Source organism: Clarias gariepinus, chromosome 6 (assembly GCF_024256425.1).
Source record: "Clarias gariepinus isolate MV-2021 ecotype Netherlands chromosome 6, CGAR_prim_01v2, whole genome shotgun sequence".
Taxonomy (NCBI): domain Eukaryota; kingdom Metazoa; phylum Chordata; class Actinopteri; order Siluriformes; family Clariidae; genus Clarias; species Clarias gariepinus.
The window spans coordinates 4,091,169-4,110,473 of NC_071105.1; the positions used below are offsets into that span (position 1 = coordinate 4,091,169).

At 37.7% G+C, this 19,305-nt stretch overlaps 1 protein-coding gene across 1 annotated transcript; it reads right to left on the bottom strand.

Moving 5' to 3' along the window:
• Positions 1–1,148: 1,148 nt before the first annotated feature.
• On the bottom strand, positions 1,149–16,718 carry LOC128526707 (vitamin D3 hydroxylase-associated protein-like). Its single transcript, XM_053498841.1, has 15 exons — positions 16,540–16,718; positions 16,194–16,307; positions 15,619–15,759; positions 12,664–12,797; positions 10,463–10,669; positions 8,666–8,706; positions 8,443–8,567; positions 8,237–8,362; positions 7,622–7,719; positions 7,439–7,538; positions 7,059–7,102; positions 6,917–6,956; positions 6,712–6,820; positions 5,795–5,928; positions 1,149–3,909 (listed from the first exon to the last, which is right to left on the bottom strand). Exons 1-15 carry the CDS (start codon positions 16,714–16,716, stop codon positions 3,772–3,774), a joined length of 1,728 nt encoding a protein of 575 aa, XP_053354816.1. The 5' UTR covers positions 16,717–16,718; the 3' UTR covers positions 1,149–3,771.
• Positions 16,719–19,305: the final 2,587 nt, after the last annotated feature.

Consider the following 19,305-nt stretch of genomic DNA (forward strand, 5'->3'; position numbering starts at 1 on the left):
GCAGTAATAGGTTAATTATGCATTTAGGTGTGTGGTCCTGGTCAAGACAATCTCCTGAATTCCAAACTGAATGTCAGAATGGAAAAGAAAGGTGATTTTAGCAATTTTGACTGTGGCACAATCTGTTCAGTTACTGGGATTTTCACGCACAGCCATTTCTAGGGTTTACAAAGAATGGTGTGAAAAGGGAAAAACATTCAGTATGCGGCAATCCTGTGGGCGAAAATGCCTTGTTGATGCTAGAGGTTAGAGGAGAATGGGCTGACTGATTCAAGCTGATAGAAGAGCAACTTTGACTGAAATAACCACTTGTAACAACCGAGGTATGCAGCTTTTTCTTAATTTCTGTTGAGACATTCAAATGGTAGAGTCAGAATTTGGCGTAAACAGAATGAGAACATGGATCCATCATGCCTTGTTACCACTGTGCAGGCTGGTGGTGGTGGTGTAATGGTGTGGGGGATGTTTTCTTGGCACACTTTAGGCCCCTTACTGCCAATTGGGCATCGTTTAAATGCCATGGACTACCTGAGCATTGTTTCTGACCATGTCCATTCCTTTATGACCACCATGTACCCATCCTCTGATGGCTACTTCCAGCAGGATAATGCACCATGTCACAAAGCTCGAATCATTTCAAATTGGTTTCTTGAACATGACAATGAGTTCACTGTACTAAAATGGCCCCCACAGTCACCAGATCTCAACCCAATAGAGAATCTTTGGGGTGTGGTGGAACGGGAGCTTCGTGCCCTGGATGTGCATCCCACAAATCTCCATCAACTGCAAAATGCTATCCTATCAATATGGGCCAACATTTCTAAAGAATGCTTTCAGCACCTTGTTGAATCAATGCCACAAAGAATTAAGGCAGTTCTGAAGGCGAAAGGGAGTCAAACACCGTATTAGTAAGGTGTTCCTAATAATCCTTTAGGTTAGTGTGTGTGTGTATATATATATATATATATATATATATATATATTATATTATATTTTATATTATATATTATATTATATATTATATTTTATATATATATATATATATAATTTTAACCTATGAATTGTCCATATTCTACTTCTGAGAACACAACACAAAACCACATGCTTATTTATACCATTGTTGTTGATTTATTTGGGTACATTCATTGAATATTGGCTTACACTATGGTAGTGTATAAATTTTACATTTTCCTGGTGCTTAACACTTTGTGCACTGTATATGTTGAATACGTGAACAGTACGGATAACATTCATTATAAGTGAAAACCTCTAACATACTACTACTAATATTATGAGAAATTTCTCTTTGGGTATGTTTTACCAAAGATACTCAATTGAAAACTCATCTTTTCTTCGCACAAACAAAACCAATGCTGTGTTCCAACCGGCATAAATAATGCTTTCGTAGGGCACTTCGAAGGGAGAATAATTGTGATGGTACTGCTGTTCTATCGTTTCAAAGTGAATTTGTAATCAAAATAACCGAAAAATGAATAACCTAATATCTAAGCACCAAAACATTAAGTTTTCCAAATCGCTCAAAGTAGAACTAGGCTTCTAACCAATGGTCGAAGGTTGTAGTTCCAACCACGTACGTTTGTGCTGTTGCGCTGTTTGCGAATGTTCGTTTGAATTATGGTTTCGAGAAACACCGAATTGTTGAACTATGTTGGTAACGACGGAACTTGCTACGATAGTTGGCTAACGATGCTTTTAGGAAACGCACCCCTGGTTTGTTGAATATAATTCATAATCTACAGATTTGATTATTACCAAAAGGTACATAAAACTATGTACAAAAAAGTTTTTTTTTCCAACAATGGTGTAATTTTTCCATGAGAGAGTTCTTCTGGCCAGTTAAATAAAATTGTTCATGGGAAATTCAATCTGATGGGCTTGTATCATGTTACATTCCAATTTTCCCAACTTCACTAAGGAGAAAAGGTCATAAATATTTTTAGATTTTAAAAGCTTTATTATTGCGCTTCAGTTTAGAATGCATGTGTATACATTTCATTATACACAACCAGGTTATATTCCTTAATTGAAGATTAAAAATATATTTGACAGAAGCATCCTTTTATAACCACAGGTCTCTTTATTATGTCGCATGTTGTCAGGTGAGGGTTGATCAGTGTGTGTCATGATTGAGGACTAACAGAAAAAAAAGAAAAAAAAAACCTTCAAGCAAGCTTCAAGATTTTTGATGTAGGTTAATGCATGTTTTCTGCTTTATAAAGATATCAATAAATGTAATTTGTTATACCTAATAGTAAAGTCAAGTAGCTTACATATTATTGTCAGCATTAGCTCTGGCCACTTTCATGGTTTTCATCATCAATTAATGCCAGACATCTACAGTACATTAATTGGACTGCTTGTTAAAATCAGTTTTAAAAGGACCTGGTGAAAATGAAGATCTGTAAGTTTGATGTTCATTCATAGAAACCCGAACTAGTTTCTATTTCTACCATGCAGCTGTAATCCTCACGAGCACTTGCACACTCATGGCTCGCTCCACACTGCAGTGACAGGCCTCCCCTGCTACCAGTTTAAGTGCTCAAAACCACCTTTCCCACACTCCCAAACTTGATCCCAAACCAGTATGAACTTTCTTTAAAAATATATATATCAATACATCATATCGTGCTGCTTTGAGACAATGACCATTGTTAAAAGCGCTATATAAATAAATCACGTCACAGTGTGGGATAAATCAAAAGCTTTGGGGAAGTAAAACTATGTTTTACTTCCCCAAAGCTGACCAAAAAAAAAAAAAGTTATTCTGAGGTGGCTTTTAGTGTCTCAAATAAAATGTTTGCGTCCCCATAATGAATTGTAGAGTTCAAAATATTCCTTGTTTTTTACTGGCATACTAGCCATAGACTATCATACACTTTGGGAACAACAATTAACCTAATCTTTGGACTGTGGTAGCAAACCAGAGCACCCAGAGGAAACCCACCAAGCATGGGGAGAACATGCAAACTCCATGCACATAGACACATGCTGGGAATTGAACCCAGAACCTTATGATGTAAGGCGACAGTGCTAACCACTACGCCACCGTGCTGCCCCAGTTTTGCTCTAGAATAAAAAATAAAAAATCACTAAACAAAAAACATGGTATAATAAGGTGTAACCAAACCTTTGACTAATACTGTACATCTTAACATTTCGTAGCCACTCCTTATGTGATTTAAAGCATGTGACTTTAGAGATTACAGTGACCAAGACCCATCAAGGGTTTCCATTCAGGATTCAGGAAGCTCAAGTAAAAGGTTTGGGAATGTGGTAAAGCCTCCTTACATTATCATCAAAGGTATAACAGGGTAAACTTTGTGATTAAAAGATAAAATATGATATGATAACAAAATAGATAATTACTATTTATGAATATTTATGAATTATCATTTGTCTTTACTAATCATCTCCATCAAGTTAAACAGTATAGAACAATAAACTAGTACTTTGTTAAATTGTTGAATCAAAAGTATATCTTCAGCTACATTATTACACTTGATCCTTCAAGTCCTATTCAAGATCCTATTCAAAGGTTTCTATATCTGAATTGCTTAAAGTAGGCTCATTAAAAGAGTGTTTGGACATGCATTATTACACCACACCTCGATTGAATTCATAAATCTGTTTTGATTCTGATTGGTACTTTCATATTGTCCAAATCAATATAACAAAATCCACCCTAAAATGTTAAAAATTTCAAAATGTACTCTGTATGTACTGTAGATTGTGTGCTGATGTGTTTGTGTGTTTAGTGATGTGTGTTGGAACGTTTGTGCTTGGCCCAGAGCTCTTCCACTTCTCGCATAAAGCGTAAACACATCTCTTCCTGCCAGGGCAGAGCCACACACTGCACTGCTACTGGAAGACCCACGCCTCCTTGAATTGTCTGTAACACGCAAAACACAGTTATATATACACACCATTTCATAAGCTCGTCCCCTCCTGGCTGATTTATGCTTCTATCTCAAGTCTATGCCAGTGGCCTACAGCATTGTAAGCATTTGTGATTGCACTGCAATTATATTTCACACTGGAACACTCCACTTTATAATATATGTGATTTGGTTGAAACATTTTTAAAAAAGTTTCCAAGTTCTAATAGATGCTAGTAGATCACTAATCAAATAATTACTTGGTTAGGGGTCGATTTTCAACACTGCAACACTCAACATAGGGTTAATGAGAAATCCAGCACAGACGTACAGTAGAAGAAACATTGGAGCAAACGATGGACTTAAAGTACCAGAACACAATGCAACAATACAATGCAGTGGCTCTAAGCTACAGAGTTGCAGAACTGTCCAAAAAAAAATAATAATATCTTTAACATCCTGAGATCGTGTGTCCTCATATGGAGACATTACTTTTTGGGTTCGCTGCACATTATCCTTCATTCTGTCTAACTTAGACTAGTTGTCCTTATAAGTAGTTAATTTATAGCATCATCAAATAGTAGCAAAAATAAATACACTAATACATAGAAACACAAGAGGGTATCACACTGTTCAGTTGTTACATGTTCAAAGGTAATGTTTAGATTTTATACTTATAAGGTCCTACTAATTTCAAAATATATAGAAAACATAAAAAATGCATATCAAATTAAACCTTGGGTTTTAAAAGGCTGGAAATTTTAAAATGCCCTGACTGACAAAAATATCAATGCTTTGTGGTAGGGTTGCCAACACCGTGGGATGTGCTTCTCATTCTATAGAATATCTTTATAAGCTTGTTAATCTTGGATGCAGTGCCGGTCTCAAGCCTAATTCAGCCTTTATTCGTCACAGTACATTACTGCTCAGTGAAATTCTTTATTTTTCTGTAAATCCCAGCTTAAAATGTCAGAGTTGCATCAGGAAGGAAATCTGACATAAAACCTTTGCCAAATTGTTGTGTGGACCTGATGGTCCAATCTGGTGACTCCTCTATGGGGGCATCAAAAGACTCACACGGTCTGGAAGATACTGTAGCATCACAGCAGCGCAGATTGAACATAAGTTACACTTATCTATATTTTACCAAGTACATAATATTATAAAGAAATAACAGCTACAGACAGTACCATTATCTTTTTTTTTTTCTAAAAATGTGAACCTAAAGGCTTTAAACCTTTAAGTTCACACTTCCAATTTAGTCAAGACTAAAATATTTCCCCTTAGGGGTGAGTAAACTGGATATATATTGTTTTTAAAGATTTCACACAAAACAGAAGAATGTACTGTTCCTGTGAAACTGTACAATACAGCATATATTCACAGTGTGGTTTATTCAGTGGCATTTTGCAAATTACATATTGGTAAAATATGGAACATGTCTTTTAGTTTCCAGTTACGGGACAATTCTGTATTTTACAGAATGGAAATTCTCTTACACTGGAAATAGTTTACACTGTTCAAACATACACATGTTACCTACAGTAGGTATTTGTTTAAAAAGTTTTATGTTGTGAAAAAAGTGAGATTGGAAAATTAGTGTTTCTTATTCCTTAATTTGCTATTTTGTAAAGATATTAATTACATTAAAGTACATTATTTCATCATTTTGTCTGACTGCTTACATAATTTTCTAAAAAGGAAAAAAAAAAAAAAAAGAATAAATCAGACATTACAATGGAAACAGTTACTCAGTGCTTGAGTAGTCTTTTCACCGAATACTTTTTTACTCTTATTTGAGTAATATTATGGATAACCACTTTTTACTTCTACTTGAGTAATATTATTTTGAAGTACAGCTTCTCTTACTTGAGTAAAATTTTTAGCTACTCTACCCACCTCTGGCCAGATGTCTCCAGATGATTCTTTATGATCTTTCAGCAAATCTTCATCCACAGCTGTAACCTTAGTGACAGGAACGACTCCAACAGGGAAGTTGAGCAAATTGTACAGAATTATGTAACTTGGAGCACCTGCACACACATACATATACACACACACACACACACACACACACACACACACACACACACACACACACACACACACACACACACACACATCATAAACAGTGGAGCAAAGAAACAAATCCATTAGACGGCATTCAAAGGTGCACCATATTCATTCTTTTAATTTCTTACTCTATGTATTTGTGGGCATAAGCAAATATTATAATGCTTCACAGTCCTCTGTCTGTTATACCACTTGGGCCATTGTGTTAAATATTAAGAACCACAGCATTCACCAGTGAATTGTGTTACACACCATCGTATCACCATGATACCCACTGAAGTGCCACCGTACTCTATAAAGACCTACTGTATAGAGCCTACTGTACCATAATAATATTTGGAGTATTATGCTAATACTGTGGTATATTATGATATGCACCATGATGCAATTTCTTATAAGAAATTTTGTACTTAAAACATAGTAACTAAAAACTTGAATAAAACAGCTACTTAACGTTTTAGTGTTGTGAGTTAAACTGTGGTCTTGGCTTTTTTTAATGAGTCTTCATGTATGCTTTGTGTTATTTTATTTTATTTTTTTAAATATACATAAAGTTGACTACAATTTTGCACTACTGGGAATAATTATTAATTATCTAAAACATTCTTATTCCATCCACTGTTTAAAAAAAAAGACATTACATAAAATTACTTACCATGTCATCTCACCATCTCTTTGTCTTTTGCCAAAATGAGCTTATTTGCTATAAAAGGAGTCTACAAAGTTGAAAATCTGTACATTACATAAGAGATTTGAAGTGCAGTTGAAGTTGTAGGCTGGCCCCAGCATAGGGCAGAGCAGAACATCCAGCTCCAACTTCCTCCACTCGTCGATCGTCTCCTTGGTATAATCCTACACAGATAAACACAAGCTATAATGTTTTCTATGATGGTAATAAAACATTAGGAATACCTTTCCATTGTCAATGTTTGTTCACACATACTGTACCTCAGCCTCGGATTGCTGCTTCCACATATCTGCAGGAGAGCTACAAAGCAGAGAATGCAAGTGTTGAAGAAAAAAAAACACTGGATTCTGGAAGCATAAAAGAACATGATGAGTTTGCAGTTTTAAGATATTTTAGTCTTACTTGACTCCACAGTTGGCTTGTATTGATGCAGCCATGTGTGGATACTGAGAAGACAAAAAAAGAAAGAAACATGAGTCTTTGGACCTAAATCGTTTTAATGAGACATACAGAATTACTGATACACTTTTGTTTAATAGTCTTACTTCATATGGCCAAAAAGGGTGACAAAAAAGTCTATTATGTGTCTGTTATTTCATGTGGAGCGGGAGGAAGGAAAATTTATAACAAGCTTATAAATATGCTAGACATCACTGTACAGTTCGTACATGACTAAAACATTAAATAAAACCTTCTTTGTTTCAAATTAAACATGCTATCTATTTGCAGCAAATGTGCCTCTGCCACTGGAATGTATACTTCAGTAATAGGATTGAACTCACAGTAAATCTACAGAGCAGAGACATCATCTTCTTTATGAACTTTGGACGTCTCCATTGTGTGACCTGTTTCTGTAGACATGGATCGACCGGGCCTTCCTTACTAAAAAATAAAACAAGAAAGAATTCATGAAGCTTGGAGATGCCACAGTTGTGCAAGAATTAAAAAAATTTAATTTGACTTACAAGTGTTTTAAAACAGTGACGCCGCCATCCGCGTTAACCCCCTTCATACATAACTCATTGTAGACAGTGCTTATTCGAGGATGGGTGAAGGGAATTAGCTACAGAGTCAAAAAAGGAAGACACAAAAGGCATCCTGATTTATTACTGTACACTCACCGCGCTAAACCAAACCAGCTACACCCTGTTGCTTCTCTAACTAATCATCTCCTTACACACATTTATATGGTCATATGGTCAGTGACTTTTGGTCATTTTAAACAAATGGCCTAATCTGACCTTTAATGATATCCCTTTGGTTATCATAATCTGTTTAGGTAACAAACTCTGGGGACTTCTTGAAACATTGTAATCATGTGACCTTTGTGCCGCTGCAATATATATATATAAAAAACATTTTAACAGTGATTAATACTTATGCAAATTAGATGGCATCATAGTTGCGCATCTTTACTGCAGAAAAACTCTTGGTAAAAAAAAAATATTTTCCCCTCACTCAGCTCTCATTCCTTCAAGATGTCAGACGAGCTCACACAGCCTGACAATGTGCTACAAAAGCGGGCCAATCAAAGACAGTGTTGGAAATACCCTCCCCTAGCCATCCTCGAGCACTGATACCGTGTGTCCCGCTTTCTCCAGGAGCTCTTTGGTCTCGCGTAGAGCTCTGCTCATACTTGGAGATGGCTGAGAGTACCCATTGTTTTCATAGTATCCGATCCTCAAGGGCTTCGAGCTCTCGTACACCTGTTCAGAAAGAAATGTGTGTAACCACTAAGAGACATGAAAGACAATGCTGCTGCACTGAAACAGACCATGTTTGGTACCTCTTGGTTGAAGGGTATTGGAGGAACTGTAGCATCCAGAGTAAACATATCTGTGCAGAGTAAAGCTCTCATACACAGAGCCAGACTCTCTACATCACGGGCCATGGGACCAATGGTCGAGTGGACTGGGAACAAACATTTATCGTAAAGATTTTACAAATTCTGTAGTCATGAAAAAATGATGAAGAAATGTGTGTGAATATTTCCTCGAGCTGTGGTTTACCTGTCTTTATACCTTTTGTACTCGAGGTCAGTCCAAGCATGCTGAAGAAAAAACATGGTGTTATTAATTACAATTACATTTTTGACATTTGACAGATGCCCTTATCCAGAGCTACTTACATGAGTGCATTTAAGTTTCCATCAATGAATAATACCCTCACACTGGTTTAATTAGGTACCAATTACAAGTAGATGTACCAACTACAGGACATTTCCTTTATTAAATCCTATACCTCTAATGTAAAGCATGTGATATAGCATACCCTAATATCTTATGATACCCAGCACAAGCCTACATATTTGTTCTAGCAAAATGCATAAGCATAAGCAAAGAATGTCAAATTGATTTAAAGCATAATGCATGTAATCATAAGTACACATTAACATCCATAAAGGAAATAAATTGATTTTATTATGTTATTATGTCCCAATATAACTGCTAATTAAAAGGTCCAATAAAATACATAACATGTTCCACAGCATGAGCATTGGCCTTATAAATCCCATATACATAACCAGTGTTGTGCTAGTTAGTTATAAAAGTAATAAGTTACTACTAGTAGTTACTTTTTAGTGAAAGTTCTGTAAAATATTACAAGTTATTTTTCTATAAAAGTACTATATTACTTTTACTAGTTACTATTCTGAAGTGTAAAGTCTACAGTCAGACATACACCAGAACATACTAGTGGATGTCCAAACAATAAGTTCCTTTTTCTAATAAAAAAGTAAAACCCTCATAAATTCTAGATTCATTATGAATAAAATAGAAAATCGAAAACCCATCATCTCAAATCTTTGACCTTGGAGACACTATAGTGAATGTTATGTTGCCTGTACCAGCATTGAGCATGACTGGTCAGATGGTTGTCCAGTGATGGTCTGGATATTCATATAGACCTCCATGTCATAACAAATAGTAGTGCAGTGAGCGCTGGGTTCGTCCTAGTGCAGACCAATGCCCAGCTTTGTATGTCCAGAGTGTAACGTGGTGAGGATTGGAGAGCCACACCACAAGATGTAATAATATTTATAACAGCCCTAACACAGGGCTCCCCATGCATGTTATAAGCACTCTCACAGCCTCTTATTTCCATCGACACCCTCAGAAGCACTGCGTTAGGGCGTTATCTCATGGTATGGCTCTCCAATCCGCACCACATAACACAGAGTGTGTAGGCAGTTCCTGGATGGCAAAGCCATTGATGCCATTGACTGGCTCAAACATTCCCCTGACCTAAATCCAACTGAGCACCTAAGGGGGCATTGTGTATTGGGGTATCTTCATTGAATGCATGGGGGATGCACAAAGCATTCTCAAAATGTACTGTATGTACATACATCTGAGGCTCACATTATAAGTTGTCATGATAAAATTCCAGCAGTTTGGATGAGCCTGTGATTTAATTTTCACTTTGATTTTCAGTATGATTTCGAGTACATGGACATTTGGTCCTTTTGTTCTCAACACATTAAAAATAATAGTTTAAAAAAAAAAATTATGGCCCAAAGTGTGCGTACACTTGCCCCCCCTGTCTACACGTACAGTAGTTACTTTCCAAATGGTTGCTACAAAGGTGAATTTTCACTCAAAGTCAGTGTCTGACTGCTCTCATACCTGGATAAACACAGCCATACTCCAAAATGTAGTGGAAAGTCTATCCAGAAGTAAAGAGTGAAGCTTACTATGAAAGGAAAAGGGAACTAATCTGAAACTGTGATTTTACAAAGCACATACGGGAGTGATTAGATGCGTGAAGAATTGTATTCTAATTTCTAGACATGAAATATAAAACACCTTATCCTGTTCCTTGTGGGTTTTAAGCCACAGATGCCACAGAAGGCCGCTGGGACACGGACACTTCCTCCGAGATCGGTTCCCAGACCCAGAATAGATCCTCCTGAAGCAATCAGAGCACCTTCACCTCCTGAAGAGCCACCGGGTATCTTCTTGAGGTTGCACGGGTTCAATGTTCTTCCATATATTGGGTTACTGCAGTCATAGCTACAGTACATGCCATTAAAAAACAAACAACACTTGTTTTAATTTTTTTGTTTTAGAAAGTTTTAAAAATGAATTTTGTTAATGCTTGTAATAAAGATAAGTGTTAAATTTATCTCCATAAACAGTGAATAACATTTACATATTTATAATAAAAATAATTGAAATATATCATGTAGAGTGGTACCAACGAATGTGGACCAGTGGACAAGATGGATTTTTGTTGTTGTTGTTTTTAGATGTGCATAAGTCAAGGGTGACAGAGTTCGAGAATGTTCCCCTTCAGTGAATTAGTTTTCTACAGGGTGTTTTATTTGTGTTTGGTCTGATCACTAATTTAGTTGGAAAATAAATGAATTTCTAAAACATTACTAAAAATATTATTTTTAGCTATTTCCCTGCAGGATGATACAAAAGAATGACAAATGTGGTAGAATATAAACTAGAATATGTGGTGCTTTACTATCTGCTCCACCAATTTGTTGATGATTTATAAAAGTGTTGGTGGAAGAGGTTTACAACAGGTAATGTGTTATCAGGTGGCTCAACAGGTGAAATCACCAAGTTGTAGGAAAAAATATTTGTGCAGCTGAAAGAAGTGAGTGGCACAGGACTCGTAACTTTTTGTTAGCTTTTGAATCAACTTTATGTAAGTTACAAATATCATAGGGCATTTACATGAAGTCTGAAATCCAAAATGTTCCACATTTGTACAAGTGGTGTACATGTCAAAGTGGCACTTTTGATTGTGCATAATAAAGGAATGAGTAATAGAAAAAAAACTGAATTCTTTATATAATCCTCTGCTACACTAATGTACTAATTTCTGAGTTTCAATAATGCTTGCATACCATCAAGGTAAAAAAATTTCTCAGTATGCCTCGACCATAAGGGTCTTTTCATCTAAAAAGCCGGCCTTCCAGGAATTCCTAAAATGGCTCAAACTTGGAAATGGCTTGGAGCAAAATCAGGACTGTACAGGGAATGTGGCAGTAACTCCCATCTACCAGTTTCTGTAATGTGCAAGTGGTGTTGGTGAACGTTTGTGTGTACAGTTCACGCGCGTCAGATGCGTCTCTTTCATAAGTGGGTGAGAACTTAATCATCGATTTTTCAGCATCAGGCGTTCCACTCACTGACTGTTCATAAGAATAACTGCAGTGAGCTTCATTCACTTTATTCCAGGATCATTATTCACGGACGTACAGCCTCCTTTAAAAGGTTTACACCATTCAAATGTTTTAATAAGAGACTTCTTACCATTCTGTGCTTAATTTCTTCTGTACAGGTCAATCAGTTTTATACCTTCCTTTATCAGAAATTTCATCTTAAATACCAGTTTGTTTAGAACGCCTCTCATATAATCATCCGTTATGAATACTAAAGTGCGTCCATATGGAGCATGTCAGGAAGAAAGTCAATTGCATTCACCTTTTCTTAGTTTCTTGCATTTGAGTACTTTCTAGTTCTGTATTTTCTTTTCCCCTTATTCTGATATAAGTCTACCTGGGCCTCCAACAACAAACTGGATTCCATTTAAACTTAAAGCCATTAACTGTTAACACACAATATGTCTGCAGTTCAATCCCTGCTATCCATTATCACCCAAATGAGGATGGGTTCCCTGTTGAGTCGGGTTCCCTCTTAAGGTTTCTTCCTAATGCCATCTCGGGGAGTTTTTCCTTGCCACTGTCGCCGTCATTCTCGGCTTGCTTATCAGGGATAATCTGATCATTTTGATTCATACACATTCAAATTTCATATGCACTTCCATAATTTATTTCAACTGTGTAAAGCTGTGTGAAACTGTGTGAATTAAATTTAATATAATAGGTGATAATAGGTCATCCTTATGGCATTGTTACCCGCATTATGGACAAAGAATTTGGGATGTACTGTACTTAGTTAAAACACAAACTGAGGTTTCACACTTCCATCCTGCTTTCACAAACCACACATAAAAAAATGTGTGACATGGTGTTTTGTAGAGTGTTTACCTAATGAGACTCTGTGGAATGTTGGTTTTGACGAAGGGGATTGCACCTTGCTTCTTCAGTACTGAGACCACTACACAGTCCTTACTGGCAGGATCATCCAGCTTAGTCAATAAACCGCAGGTGGAGTCATAACCCTTAAAACACATTAATTTGAAAAAAAAAACATAGATGAAAAACCATTCAAACATTTATCACTGTATATCACGGTGCATTTGAAATAAACACATTTACTGAAAATGTATAGTTGAGTTTGTGTTTTTTGATCTGAATGCATGTACATCAGTCAGTCACAACATTATGATACGCGCATTATGTTCTGACGGTCCCTCATTTGCCACAAAAACAGCCCTGACCTGTTTAGGCATGGACTCTACTAGACCTCAGAAGAAATGCTGTGGGAAATGTTTTCAAGCCAAGTGGCTGGTCCTTTAAGTTGTGTCCTGTAAGTTGTGATGTGGGACCAAGCATGTGGTGCACTGTGTGTTCTGACACCTTTCTATTGGTACCGGCATTAACTTTTTCAGCAATTTTAGCTAGAGTAGCTCTTCTATGAGATCAGATTGCTCTGGCCAGCTTTCAATCCCAACCGTGTGCACAAACCTGTTGTTTGTTCACTGGTTTTCCTTCTTTGGACCACTTTTGTCACCATTCAACCAATCACAGCCCTTCAGGAGCGCAGCACTCAAGTAGCTCAGCTTTGCACACCTTTTGCACAATCTGAGTTAATTACAATGGAAATTAAGTTTTACCTACCTAAACCAAGAACAGGATACACATGTAAGTGTGGACGGTGTTTTGGGGATAGGCAGCATTTTTCTTCCGCCAAAAACAGCGAGTTGAGTGAATGCCAAAGAGCCCAATTTTGGTCTCATCTGACCACAGCACCTTCCCCCAGTCACTCTCTGAATCATTCATGTGTTCATTGGCAAACTTCAGACAGGCCTGCACATGTGCCTTCTTGAGCAGTGGGACCTTGCGAGCACTGCAGGATTTTAATCCCCATCGGTGTTTCCAATGGTCTTCTTGGTGACTGTGGTCCCAGCTACTCCTTCCGTGTAGTTCTAGGATGATTTCTTACCTTTTTCAGAATCATTGACACCCCACGAGGTGCGATCTTGCATGGAGCCCCAGACCGAGGTTGATTGATGGTCATTTTGTGCCCCTTCCATTTTCGAACAGTTGCACCAACAGTTGTCACCTTCTCTCCCAGCTTCTTGCTTATGGTTTTGTAGCCCATTCCAGCCTTGTGCAGGTCTACAGTTTTGTCTCTGACATCCTTGGACAGCTCTTTGGTCTTTCCCATGTTGAAGAGTTTGGAGTCTGCTTGATTGATTGATTTTGTGGACAGGTGTCTTTTATACAGGTGACTAGTTAAGACAGGTGTCTTTAATAAGGATGATTAATTGAGTAGGAGTGTCTAACCACTCTGTGGGAGCCAGAAGTCTTAAAGGTTGGTAGGGGTTCAAATACTTCACTCAATGAAATGCAAATCACTTTTTACCTTTTATTTAAAGTTATTTTCTTAATTTTCCTTTTGATATGCTTTCTGTCACTGTTAAAATAAACCTACCATTAAAATGATACTGTTCTGAGACTTTTCATTTCTTTGTCATTGGACAAACTCACAAAGTCAGCGCAGGGTCAAATAATTATTTCCTTCACTGTATATATATATATATATATATATATGGTGACAGTGGTGATGAGGCTCATGTTCAAATGAAGCGAGTGACTTAAAATTCTTCTGTGCAATTTATACAGCAAATTGCCAATGCAAAGAGCCAAAGTCGTTTTTTAGAAAACACTGGCACAAAAGCAGCTTAATGGATCTTAAGTGTTTTTCTAAGGTTGATTACTTTTTTAAATTGTATTTACATTAACCATTTATCATTATTGAGGTCTACTGCAGTAATTCCTATACCTTCCTGATTTGTATTATATCTTGTCGACTTTACACTTAAGTAATTTGTACCAGATTGTTTTAGGGAAATCTTGGTTTGATTGGTTTATGATTGGTTTTTGAAACCCTTGATTGGTTGAGACTTTTAATTGGTTTGTGATTGAAAATCCAACAACCGTGATGTTTATTCATGTCATTGGGTGTGTATCACATATACTGTGTGCTAGACTTTTTGTCTTTGTAAAGTTAGTTTTAGTTGTAAAGACGCAAAAAGAAATTGACATGTCCATCTATCCTTGTCTTTAGTGCAGGCCATTTTGCGGCGTCCTAGACTAATCATCGGCTAATCAACATCATAGTACTGTACATGCCTAGTACATTTACTTTACGGTCCTTAAATAGTGATCAACATATTTGCACTTTACTTGAGTTATTAGTGTACAGTATACTTTTATTCCATTACATCCAGCAACAAGTCTGTACTTTCTTCTGCACGAAATTTCTGCATGGCATTGTGTTACATAACCACAGTGGTGTGTACTTTTAAAGCCATGCTGCTAATTATTATACCAAACTGCATAATTATTTGCCCTCCCTCCATGAACTGAGACAAGCTCAGCCTTTTTGATACATCTGGAATTTTAAAGGGGATACTTCTGTATTTTACCTCGACTGGAAATGTAAATTACGAGCTTTTACTTGAGTAATATTTTACCTGGGGTATTTCTACGTTTACTTATTTATTTGTGCACTTTGCCCACCACTGGTTACACTACATGCCTCAGCCAACCCATTGTGTTCTTTTAGAAATCCAAGTTATGACCAGCATCTTGACATGCATGGGTGACATTATGGCAGGTAGAACAGATGTGATTGAGTTTAAGTGACACTTTTATGATATATTCTCTCTATATCAAAAAATCAATAAAAATTGCATCCTTTACCTGTTATCAAACCCACTGCAAACAGAAATATTCTGCATTCCTATAGTCAGACTTTCACCACAAATCTGCTATATTGGAATGCTAGTTTAATAGCGTTCACTCCTGCAGTACCTTATAATCCAGATTGTCCTTGATGCTGATGGGGATGCCGTAAAGAAGGCCGTCTTTGTGGGACTCAATGTCATCCAGATGTTTAAAACTCTCTGTGAGGACTGCAGTTATACAGTTCAGTTTCTTGTTCACCTCCAGAGCCTGCAAAATACAAGACAAGCTGACAGGCTATACATCTATCTGGAATGTTTCTATTTATTACTCTAAATTAATTGTAATATCTAATATTTAAAAATCATTTAGATTAAAATATCATTAATTTAATCAATTTCGACTGCATTTGGTGGACAGTAGGTCTTGCATAAAAATCTTTACAGGCAAATATTACGCTTGCCCCAGGGTCTTAAGCCACATACTATATATTTATTTATACCATACAATGTGTATTATATATTGACAGTGATAAGCTCTAGACGATATAATGGGTATACAGTAAACAATGATATATAAAGACCTATCTATACTGGGTTAATTCATGGCAGACAGATGACAGTAGATACACAGTTAGAAAGTGCACATGGGTGAGGTGTGCGGAGGCATGTGTGAGTGCATGACCAGGGGAGAGAGCCCTGAACCTTCTCCATGTAGGCATAGAGAACAGCATTGGGTTGTAGAGATCCTCCTTTGATCCTCTGCCTCAGCTCAGGCAGCGGGAGAGTCATGATGGAGCTCAGATCAGCAGCAGGGTTCTGCAAACACAAGAGCAGAGATGTTATGCAAACAGGGAAACAGATGGACAGACAGATAGGCAAAAACACATGAGGGATATAGGTAGCTTGTGAGTTTTTTCACTTACCCTAGAGTATACAGGATGCATAGGAGTTAAGGGTACAAAAGAACAGGTAATACCTGTGTGTGTGTGTGTGTGTGTGTGTGTGTGTGTGTGTGTGTGTGTGTGTGTGTGTGTGTGTGTGTATATACCTGAGCCTTAAAGCTCCTGATAGCATTCTCTGCCTGTCTGATCTCCTTTTCTCTCTTATCTCTGGCTCTCTGTAGTTTTCTGTTAACCTTCTTTTGTTCTCTCCATTTCAGCAGGAAAACACTAACACTTACAGTACAGAGCAGCGCCACTGCAACACACTTCCACTCACCGTCCATGTCTCAACTCATCTGCTCCAAATTCTTCTACTCAATATTAACCTGCACCCCTCCCCATACACATACACAAATTAAAATTTAAACATCGCTTCACTTGCCACACACACACACACACACACACACACACACACACACACACACACACACACACACATGCGCGCACACACACACAGATTGACACACATATTCTATATTTATTACATGCAAAGTAACATATTTTAGGGTTGTTTGTTTGTTTGTTTGTTTGTTTGCTATAATTGATATGACAACAGCTTACACCTTATGGAAATCCAAAAACCCTGTATCTCAAAATATTACAATATTACTTAAGATTTAGATAAGACTTAATGAAGATTATGTTCATTCATGCACTCCATAATTGGTTGGATGAGTTACCCCATCAATGCAGCACAGCATGGAGTCAATCTGCCTATACTGTAGCACTGCTGAGATGTTATTGAAGACCAGGTTAGTTTGATAGCAGCCTTCAGCTTGTCTACATTGCTGGCTCAGGTATTTCTCATATTCCTCTTGACAATAATCCATAGATTTAGGTCAGGTGAGTTGGCTGGCCAATTAAACACAGTAATATCATGATCAGCACCCAGTCTGTGGTAGTTCTGGCACTGTGGGCAGGTGCAGGCAAGTCCTGCTGAGATAAAAAAAAAAAACAGGCATCTCTATAAAACTTGTCAGCAGACATAAGAATGAAGTGCTCTAAAACCAGTGCTCCTGGTGAACGGCTGTGTTGACTAAGGACTTGATAAAACACAGTGCGCCTACACCAGCAGATGACGGGGCACCATAAATCATTACTGACTGTGGAAGCTTCACACTGGACTTCAAGCAACTTGGATTCTGTGACACTCCATTCTTCTTTAAGACTATTTAAAGGGGTCATCCAGTCCCATTTTTCATAAGTTAATATGATTCTTTAGGGTCCTATTGAAAAGTTTGTAACATACTTTAATTCAAAATTCTCAATGGTTGTGTAAAAAACACTACTTTTACCTGGTAAAAAGTAGCTCTGTTCTCAGCAACCTATTTCAGTACATGCTCCATTAAATGCTAATGACCTCTGCTGAGCCCGCCCCCCAGTTCTGTGGGGCATATCTTCACAACACACGTGGGGTATAGCTTTGACAATAGTTAAGGGTATCGTTTAATGAAAGTATGGCAGCGGGAGGCTTTGAAGACACATCTATGCAACCATATCAATTTGAACCAGACCAGGAAGGTTAGTTTACTTATTGTCACTTTGATTTATCTTTGTATATAATGGCAGGTGTTGCGGGAGAGAGGTTGATTTTACGCCAGCTGTTTACGGAAGTGTAGTCCAGTGCGGGCAATGCTTTGTGGGTAATGCAGTCCAAAGTGCGAAAACGCGAAAATGTGAGATAAGCTGGGATATAGAGCCTGAGCCTGTTTTCTTAAGTAGTTTTTGGTTTGATTTATGAACGGAACCCACCCAAAAGTTTGTAATATCGCCTGACAACGCAGAAATTTAAAAAATGGACATGCATCGACTCGTTTGTCTTTCTCATCACTGCATGAGCATGAATTAACGGGCTGTTATGCTGCCGCGAGCAACAACAAAAAAAGCGGAGAAGCTAACACAGGGTAAGTAGCCTACTGAGAGAGATACGAACATGATGTGTTTACTGATGTGTTTACATGACTTCTTAATCATTGACAGACACCGTTATAAACCATCTAGCGTTACAAAGGTAAGCATAATATGGTTTTCCGACTACGTACACAGTTTGCAACTAGACAATCACCTTACTGCATTTATTATTATAAACGCGTGATTAGGAATTATATAGAGACGGATGTACAATGCAACTACGTACAATGCAACCACGGGGGAGGCGCAATCCAGTGTCTTCTTGTGCCAGACTTGCCTTTTTATGCCAAGTCTGGATAAATGCAGAGGGTTGTGTCAGGAAGGGCATCCGACGTAAAACATTTGCCAAATCAATGATGCGAATCACGAATATAATTCCCATACCAGATCGGTCGTGGCCCGGGTTAACAACGACCGCCACTGGTGTTGTTGACCTACAGGGTGTTGGTGGAAATTGGGCTACTGTTGGTCGAAGAAGGAGAGGAGGAAGGCGTGTTCGAAAGCAGAGAGAGAAGAGGAAAGGCAAGAGTTTAGGAGTGATAGTAGGGACTTTGAATGTTGGGACCATGACAGGGAAGGGAAGAGAGTTAGTTGATATGATGCAGAGAAGGAAGGTGGATATACTGTGTGTCCAGGAGACCAGGTGGAAAGGTAGCAAGGCTAGAAGCTTAGGATCAGGGTTCAAATTGTTTTACCATGGTGTGGATAGGAAAAAAAGGAGTAGGAGTTATTCTGAAAGAGGAGTTTGTAAGGAATGTTCTAGAGTTGAAGAAAGTATCAGATAGGGTGATGAGTCTGAAGCTGGAAATTGAAGGGATAATGTTCAATGTTGTTAGTGGTTATGCCCCACAGGTAGGATGTGAGTTTAAAGAGAAGGATGGGCAGGTTTGGTCTTCAGGACAGGAATGTAGAAGGACAGATGGTGGTGGACTTTGCAAAGAGGATGGAAATGGCAGTAGTAA

Excerpts from the sequence above, each read along its gene's own strand:
- LOC128526707 (XM_053498841.1), bottom strand. The coding sequence starts at position 16,716 with ATGGACGGTGAGTGGAAGTGTGTTGCAGTGGCGCTGCTCTGTACTGTA. Across the intron at positions 8,363-8,442 it reads CAATACCCTTCAACCAAGAG|GTGTACGAGAGCTCGAAGCC; the intron begins GTACCAAACATG and ends CTTTCTGAACAG. Across the intron at positions 6,957-7,058 it reads CAAGCCAACTGTGGAGTCAA|CTCTCCTGCAGATATGTGGA; the intron begins GTAAGACTAAAA and ends TCTGCTTTGTAG.